At 39.1% G+C, this 10000-nt stretch overlaps 1 protein-coding gene across 3 annotated transcripts in view; it reads left to right on the top strand.

Annotated features, from left to right (window-relative positions):
- Nucleotides 1-10000, top strand: part of LOC123748056 (sodium-dependent neutral amino acid transporter B(0)AT3) — a 90014-nt gene that overhangs the window by 20955 nt on the left and 59059 nt on the right. For 2 of the 3 annotated variants that reach the window (XM_069325259.1, XM_069325253.1), the window contains exon 4: nucleotides 5849-5899. The exons of the other annotated variant lie outside the window; for it this stretch is intronic. In XM_069325259.1, the coding sequence (XP_069181360.1) occupies nucleotides 5849-5899 (51 nt within the window). The remainder of the gene's footprint in view (nucleotides 1-5848; nucleotides 5900-10000) is intronic. 3 annotated transcript variants of the gene reach the window in all.

Genomic DNA, 10000 nt, shown 5'->3' with positions numbered 1-10000 from the left:
ATTCTCATTCATTGTACAACAATACTGATTTTGTGTTCATTCACTCTAGCCTCGCTGGCATACAGAAATACCCAGTAGGGACACTGCTTGGAATTCCAGACGTGATGCAGAATAATTTTAATGTACAGTTTTACTTCCCTGTTAAACTTCTCGCCGATGAGCAGAGGCCAAATGTCAAGAGAGCGGAGGAAACACAAGAAAGCCATTGCGAGCAAACAGTAATCTGCATTCTCAACGAAGGGACCTAAAAAAATAACTGCAAATTTCGGTTGTACAATTCTCTCTCTCTCTCATGGTATTTTTGCTAATTCATTCAACACTTTATATCATTCTGAATTCTCACACCTGCATCACTACTACTGCATAATAAGTGGTTTCCGAATCATTATGAAAACTTTGGGCGCTGGGCTCCAAACCTTCGTTATGGATCTCGCGTTAACTTCCAAGGTATCAGGGGTGAGAATTAGCTCAAGTAGAGGCTCATGAATATTCTGGAGCACGGCTGGAATTCCAAGCGTGGTTCCTGCCGCGTCTGGAATCCTGCAGCACGAGTGTCTTGGCCTGGAAAGTTGCTATGCATGAAGACTTCCCTATACACGAGAGACCTGCATATAGCAGAAACCGATATGTTCTGTTGGATAATACATAAAGGAGACAGATTTGAATACATGAGATAATTGTCTACAGGAAAGGCATTAATTTATTATGAGAGACTTGCCTATTCGATAAAGACTTGCATGTAACAGAGAAACTTGTCAATATGGAAGACTGACCAATGCGAGACAGACTTGCCTTTAAAATATTAAATTATGTATAAAACGGAAGCCAGACTATTCCAGAAAGACCTGACGTTTTAAGCGTGACTTAAACCGTTTACAGTAAAACTTGACGTTGCATGAAAAACTTTGTTACATTAAAAAACGTAATAAAAGTGAGACAGCGGTTATTTGACAGCGTTAAAGGAGAAAGCCATACAAGAGAATGAGTGTTACAAGGGGAAGATTGTGTTATAAGGGAAAGATTGTGATACAAGGGTGTTACAGTGTTACAAGAGAACGATAGTGTTACGAGCTGAAGATAGTATTACAAGGGGAAAAGTAAGGTATAGGATAAATAGAGTGTTACAAGGGAAAGATAGCTTAACAAGAAATATATAATTCTACAAGAGGAAGACAGTCTTACATAAGTATTTACCAAAATAACTTTTAAACATAGGAGTAATCCCCAGCATAGCTATGTATAAGAGTATTCCCCAGCATAGCTATGTATAAGAGTATTCCCCTGGATGGCTATACATGAGAGTATTCCCCTGGATGGCTATACATGAGAGTATCATTTGGAACGGTGACGGAGAATGTCGTGGCAGGCGGAATGGGCCATGAATTCAATGAGTATTGACACATTTGTCAATTCCCTTTTGATCAGTTTCCTTGCCGATGGATCTTCTATTACTGTTCCTTGACGACGGGTCAGGCACCTGGTTATTACATTCAGCAACGACAGCTGGTTCTACCTCTTGGCACCATACGGACAGATTGGGTTTATGATGACAATCGGATTCTAGACAGTTCACGTGACCTGAAAAGTCCTCTATTGACATCATTTTGTCAATGGACCGTAGACTATATGGTCAGTAAAGCTCTGCTGTGTTATCTACAAGACCAGCTGGGCTCTATGTGTTTTACATGATCATTAGAGCTCGGCTCTGTCATCTACAAGATTAGCTGGGCCTCATGACCAGTGGAGCGCTCTATTCTGTTTCTTCATGACCACTGGAGTTCTGCTCAATCATCTTCAAGTCCAGTGGGGTTCTATACTCTTTTTCAACACGACAAATGCGATTATATGTTGTCGTCTAAATGTCCAACAGAGATTAAGAATGTCCTCTACTTGACTAGGGAGAAAAGAGAAACCTTGACATCACAGTTTCCATCACCAACCACCATCATCACCCCAATTCCCACCTACCACCTACATCAGTTAGTAGACGGTACACAAAGAGCTAAATCTCACGTCCCCGTAGTCACTGTTCAGTATGCATCATAAAACCATCAAAATCATCTCCATCACAACTATCAAACCCCCCCTTTTACTACCACCACCACCAGAGTACCCACCACAACAATCACTGCCACCACAATTATCACCAACACAACCACAACTCATTCGCCAACCTTCCCTCCTACACTCCCCACCCCTCCCTCATATCCGTGGGTCGGGATGATGGTCTCGCCTGATACCCAACTCTGCTGACATTGATGGAGTTTACTTGTGCAGCCAATTAGATTAGCTCCCAAGTTTGGATTCTGAGGAAGCGCGCACGATGCATTACCGTGAAAATCTACAACCAGGAAAAGGATAAATGAATTGGCTGGGTATGGGAGGGACTGGTAGAGGGACGCTGAAGTCAGACAGGACTGACATACTTAAAGTATAATTATAAATTATCCATTGCACAGGGATAAACTATGAGGTAGTTAGAAGATGGTTAAAGTCACCATATCATTGACTGTATCATTGATTTGTTATTCTCTGGCCCATCCACTGTGATTGGTCGAAAGCCTCGCTCCTTGCAGGGTCGGCGTTCGATTCCTGATAGTCAAAGTGGTTGGCACTGTTTTTTCACTTCATCCTAATATCCCAGCTGCATGTTTTCATTTCCCTTTCAAGTGTTATATATAGAACCGCTGAGTCAATAACTCGGCGGTTTCTCTCGATAATTACCTTGTTATGCCTGAAAAGAGTAAAGTTAACGAGATTACATATTTTCCCAAGAAATGAGGCATAGTTATATCGAAGAAACGAATTATATAAAATATATACCATTAAACCTGCTAATTCTATTAACAGCATAGCTAGGGCAGCATATACTGTAATTGGCCATAATGATTTTAAACGAAAATGTTTAAAAATTAAAGATTAAGAACCATGCTTAATGAATACAAGCAGATATAAATGCCACTGTTATGTCATTAAGATGCTTAAAAGGGATGCCAATTTGGGCAGTGATCTGCACTGACTCACAAGTAGCACAAGAAAGTTTTAGAAAAAAATCAACAGAAAACAGCAGGACTGTCAGTGAGGTTATGAGAGTTGTGAAAGTGCTAACCAATCGAGGACGAATGATCACGTTATCTTGAGGTTATCTTGAGATGATTTCGGGGCTTTTTTTTTTTTTTTAGTGTCCCCGCGGCCCGGTCCTCGACCAGGCCTCCACCCCCCAGGAAGCAGCCCGTGACAGCTGACTAACACCCAGGTACCTATTTTACTGCTAGGTAACAGGGGCATAGGGTGAAAGAAACTCTGCCCATTGTTTCTCGCCGGCGCCTGGGATCGAACCCAGGACCACAGGATCACAAGTCCAGCGTGCTGTCCGCTCGGCCGGACCGTTCCTGTGAGTTTATTTTCTTTCTGGAACCTGTGAGCGTGAAAGAGTAGAAATGTCGGCTATTGAGGGTGCCGAAAGAGCCCCATATTCGTATGCAGACGATGAGTCACAATAACGTGGCTGAAGTATGTTGACCAGACCACACACTAGAAGGTGCAGGGACGACGACGTTTCGGTCCGTCCTGGACCATTCTCAAGTCGATTGTGATCTCGATTCTCAATCGACTTGAGAATGGTCCAGGACGGACCGAAACATCGTCGTCCCATCACCTTCTAGTGTGTGGTCTGGTCAACAATCAGCCCCATATACAGTTCTTCATATCTATGATTGATAAAAACCAGAGTTACCATAAGGCAAAATCAACGTGGCTAAGTTACTGAGGTACGAGGAACTGAGGAACAAGCCAGTAAGTCTGTTCACTGGTATAGGCCATTGCAGCCAACAATCTCAATCATTATGGCAAAAAAGGAGGATTTAGAAGTAATAATTTGTAATAACCAGAATTTCTCTTCAAAATACATATTCATAGAGCTATGGAATTGAAGTGGCAGGCATGCAATGGATCGGCTGATCGGGTGTGTGTGTTAGAGAGAAATATATGTAGTCGATATTATATTGGAAAAATAGATTGGCTAGAATGGTGGGGTCCAAGAGCTAAATAGCTCTATTCTATAGACACAAATAGCAAATACAAACAGTAAATACAAATAGTAATACAATTAGTAAATTCAAATAGTAAATACAATTTGTAAATACAAATAGTAAATACAAATAGTAAATACAAATAATAAATACACACACACAGCGTTGCCGCTGTCTTTCATAATTTCCAAATAGGGGTGCCACGAAGGCCACAAACAAGCCTAAGAACCCAGCTGGGACGCTCCTTCACACCAATTTATCCCAATTTACCTCTTGCTGGAGGCTGTCAGAGTCGGCGACAGCCGACATGGGGGGGAACCTGTGTCGCCCAGTGCCCCAGCATCCATGACCCTTGGATGCTGGAAAAATCGGAGAACAGCGTCTCCGTAAGTCTGTCTGCCAGTCCAGGTGGATGTGTGCAGAGCCATGCATCCTTTTGTGTGACTGTCACGTTTAATCTCATTGGTTGGTTGTCGCCAACTCTCACAAACTCTCTCTCTCTCTCTCTCGCTCACTCTCTCTCTCTCTCTCTCTCTCTCTCTCTCTCTCTCTCTCTCTCTCTCTCTCTCTCTCTCTCTCTCTCTCTCTCTCTCTCTCTCTCTCTCTCTCTCTCTCTCTCTCTCTCTCTCTCTCTCTCTCTCTCAAAGGGCGACAAATGAAGAAGGCTGTGGTTAGGTCAATGTTTATGACTAACACTTGCGATATTTACACTTGGGTCTAGTATTTGTAGCTGTCTGTTTATGTGTCTGTATATCTTATATTAGTCTGTCTCTCTTTAATTGTGAAGCTTTCAGTTTTTAATAAAGGAAAAAGAAAGAAATGGTAAGCAAACGATGAGTATTGTATAATTTTCCGAAAAAAACATTGAATATCTCTTTTTAATGTTTATAATGTTATTTCTCTCGCTCTCTCACTTTTTCCCCTCCCACCTTTCTCCTTCTTTCTCCATCCTTCTCCATAGTGAACCTCCGAATCATTCTCTGACTAATCCCTCTTCCTCCCGCTGAGTCCATGTTCCCCCCCAAAAAAACACACTGACTAACCTACCCACCTCAACCATTGAGCCATTTTTCCTGCCAACATTCTTACTCACCCCACCTTCCCCAGCATCGCCGAGTCCATGTTCCTTGCCAACTGGCTGCAGACTCACAGGCTCCGCTGAGTCCAGTTCTCCTGCCAACGACACTAGACTGGTGATTAGTGTCAAACGACCGTGAAAGCTACATATGTGTTCTCTTCTCTCTCCGACTCTTTCTTTTGTTCAGTACGCGTTTCAAATTCTATTCATTGTCAACGTGTAGTGAATTTCTGCCTCTTATCTAGACGCTTGACACGAATAGACACGATCAACAGAAATTTTTGTTTATTTAATAGTTAGAAAATCTTCAATGAAATTAGAAGAAGATACTTTTTTTTTACACTTTTGTCATGACGCGTTTTCTGATGACGCGTTGTTCTATGAGTTTTTTATGTAGTTAATTTGCAGTAATTACTTCAAAATGATGTTATGATTCTGTTGTTGTTTCTATTCCTTTGAAATGAATTACCTACCCTGGCATATTGTTGCCAAAATTATGACATCAGTTAATTTGCGGAAAATTTCAACAGACTTCCAGACGCAATTAAATGTATGTTTGTAGTTGTGTCTGTGTTGTTAATTACCACCTCGTAGGAGAATGAAAACATTAGTAGTATCTTTTTTCCTCCATATTTGATCTTCCAAGAAAAAAAGGACTTTGATCTCTCACTTCTAAATTGTTGCAATGTCAACTCTGATAACCCTTCAATCTCTGTTTCTTCCCCCTTCTCCTCTATAGAAAAGAACAAGTGTGAAGAAAAGGACCACGAGTGTGACCATCCCTGAGGAAGTAAGTAGGACACGCTCTTCCCTATTTGGTCCAAACCTTCTCCCTCAGCTTGGTAGGGATGGCTAGCCTGACTTCCCACGTAGCCAGCCGGGGGTTGAAGGGGGGAGATCGGGTGAGACCTCGGGGCATGGTGTCTGAGCAGTGGCGGCGTTGACACGTGCCTGGACACACTGTTCTATGTGTCAAGTGTCCATGGAGAAACACAGGAGTATATGCAAAAAAAAAAAACGCTCATTCAGCTGCAATGAATACACAGTGTTTGAGGTGGTTAAAGTAGATCTTCCTGAAATTTGAATGCTCTCCTGAACTCTGGAAATGAATCATCTGAATATTGATTAACACTGATATGCACTGTGTTAATGGGAGAGGAGGGAAAGGGTGGAGGAGAAGTGCTAGGTCCTTCATCCAGGTTTTGTGAGAGGATTGGCTCACCTCTCACCCACCCCTTCTGCTCTTGAACCACATCGTCAGCCACCGGCGCCACTAGGTCGACACCCAGTACCTCTTTACTCAACCCTTGGCTAACTCAACGACTGTATCCCCCTCGCCTCGTATGCTGTGTCTACCGCCAGAACCCCCCCCCCCCCTCACCGTCCTCTGGTAGTCTCCACTCTGTACTGTTGTTGTGGCACGCGTGTTTACGAACGCGAGACCCTATATGAACGCCCTTATTCTGCACTTCCTTACGTGAAAAGGCTCCCTCTCTTTGGTGTTCCCTCGCACAGTCTTCACCACCCTAAGCATTGTCTTCACTTACATTCGCACCGTCTTTAACGCCTCCCCCACCCTCTTTGGCACCGTCTTCACTACCTACGTATCGTTGTCACCTTCTTCTCGCTCCGTCTGCTGCCTTTCCTGCCATAAATTATCCCACCCACTTCATGCATTTTCTCCACCCGTGTCTTGCACGATTTTCATCCCTGTACTCGCAAAATTTCCCACACTTTCTCGCATCCCTCAACCATTTTCACTCACCATCCCTCCCCTTCCACGCACCATCGCTCTCCTTAGTTGCACCCTCCAACCCCTTTCTAGCATCTACTCACGCTTTTCACGCACTTTCACACCTCTTTCACGCACTCTCACACCCTTTTCCGCAATGTCTACGTCTCTCGCTCTTTCGTGCACCTTTAAGGACCTCATACCCTGCCTTCCCCCCACACCATCATCTCACTTTTCAGGATTGTGAACCACAGAAAGAAAAAACATATTATTGTTGGGCTCCTGATGATGGCACTGCTTCAGGCACTATTTTATGTTTCATGCTGTTATTGTTGATGCTTTTGTGCTGTATTTGTTTTGCGTGGCTGAAGGCTTCGTGATGGTTTGGATTTAGTGTTTATCTGGAATAGACTTCATATTGTTTCTATTAATTACTCGGAGTATTAGAGCCGCTACAAAGCATTAAAACGGCCAGGTAAAAAAAAAAATGGAAAGAAAATTGCATTTTAAATTTTCTTGTGGAGCATTGAATAGTCTGAGTAATAAAAGAGGAAACAGTATAGATTATAGTTTGAAAAAAAATAAAAAAATCGACATAGATGCCATGGATAATTATGTATTTTGTGTTAGTAGGAGAATTTTTTTCTCTTTAGAGTTGCGGAAACAGTTTCCTGACATGCTTTTGAGCGCATTTGCTGCAGCGAGAGAGGCAAGTATAGCTTGTGAAAAGCCATTAGGGTCCGCTTTCTAAAAAATTACCTGATAATAGAGAAATTTTGATCGTGATATTGTGGACTTTTTTTTTCCTAGCAAATGACTATTAACATGCATGGCCGGGAGTGTCTTAATTCATAACTAGTTGTCTTAACATGGAATTTGAGCAGATAATATTGAAATTATGTAAGTCGTATGTTATGTAAATTAACATGAAACGATATAATACATATATACATTCATACATATATGCGTACAATGCATGCATCTGCACACAAATGCATACACATGCACGCAAATACATACCTATATACATACATCTCTTCACACACGCATTAATACATACACGCATCCATGCATGTATGGATGCATGGATACATATTTATAAAAATGCATGATATATATATATATATATATGTGTGTGTGTGTGTGTGTGTGTGTGTGTGTGTGTGTGTGTGTGTGTGTGTGTGTGTGTGTGTGTGTGTGTGTGTGTGTGTGTGTGTGTGTGTGTGTGTGAATAAAATATGACAGTGTCAGTGCACGGAGTAAGAAATGAAACTGGAATTTCCTTGAGTACTTTCGTATAATAATACATCTTCAGAAGGAATGATTTACAAGTCGATTGATTGATTGATAAAGATTAAGCCACCCAAGAGGTGGCACGGGCATGAATAGCCCGTAAATTTATAAGTCAAAATGTTTGGACATATATAGGCAGGAGAGAGAGGTGAAGTGAAGTGAGAAACAATGACAAATATATGAATGGGATTAGGTGGATATAAAATAGGAGCTGCGTCGTAAGGGTTAATAGGCCTACACATGGATAATAATAGCATAAGATAGTAGATATTAACAAAGACTTAGTGAGACAGATGTGTATCAATGATCCTACTCAAGTCGCCCTTTAACTTATAAATAAAAAATGGATCTAAATTATATAAACCACTACTAATGTTCAAATTACATGATTTTGTAATCTGTATTAAAACAGATTCAATTATGTTCCTATTGAAAGTAATTTTACAATTCGTTATTGAAGAAACCATCGCCCAATCAATAATTTCGAAAATACTGTTGGTAAACTATTAGTTAGAAACAGCCCTCGTAGTAATAATTGTGTCATTTATAAACTACCTTGTAAAGATTGTAATATGTTCTATGTTGGGCAAACATTCAAAGATTTGAAATGTAGAGTTTCGCAATATAAATACTCTGTAAGACATGGCCAATTAGACATGGCTAATTGTCTAATAATAATAATAATTTCAATTGTCAGAAAATTCTCACCAAATTGATTGGGAGAGGGCTTCTTCAATAACGAATTGTAAAATTACTTTCAATAGGAACATAATTGAATCTGCTTTAATACAGATTACAAAATCACGTAATTTGAACATTAGCAGTGGTTCATATATTTAGATCCCTTTTTGATCCGTGGTCTGACACTGTCATATATATATATATATATATATATATATATATATATATATATATATATATATATATATATATATCTATATATATATATATATATATATATATATATATATATATATATATATATATATATATTTATTTATTTATTTATTTTATATAAGCACATTCAAACATACATATATGTATTCTTATATACATTTATATCTGCAAACTAATACATACATACATACATACATACATACATACATACATACATACATACATACATACATACATACATACATACATACATACATGCATAAATACATACATACATACATTCATACATACATACATACATACATACATACATACATACATACATACATACATACATACATACATACATACATACATACATACATTCATACATACATACATACATACATACATACATACATACATACATACATACATACATACATACATACATACATACATGCATAAATACATACATACATACATTCATACATACATACATACATACATACGTACATACGTACATACATACATACATACATACATACATACATACATACATACATACATACATGCATAAATACATACATACATACATTCATACATACATACATACATACATACATACATACATACATACATTCATACATACATACATACATACATACATACATACATACATACATACATACATACATACATACATACATACATACATACATACATACATAAATACATACATACATACATTCATACATACATACATACATACATACATACATACATACATACATACATACATACATACATACATACATACATACATACATACATACATACATACATACATACATACATACATAAATACATACATACATACATTCATACATACATACATACATACATACATACATACATACATAAATACATACATACATACATTCATACATACATACATACATACATACATACATACATACATTCATACAT

Source organism: Procambarus clarkii, chromosome 2 (assembly GCF_040958095.1).
Source record: "Procambarus clarkii isolate CNS0578487 chromosome 2, FALCON_Pclarkii_2.0, whole genome shotgun sequence".
Taxonomy (NCBI): Eukaryota; Metazoa; Arthropoda; class Malacostraca; order Decapoda; family Cambaridae; genus Procambarus; species Procambarus clarkii.
This window is presented reverse-complemented; position numbering and strand designations above follow the sequence as displayed.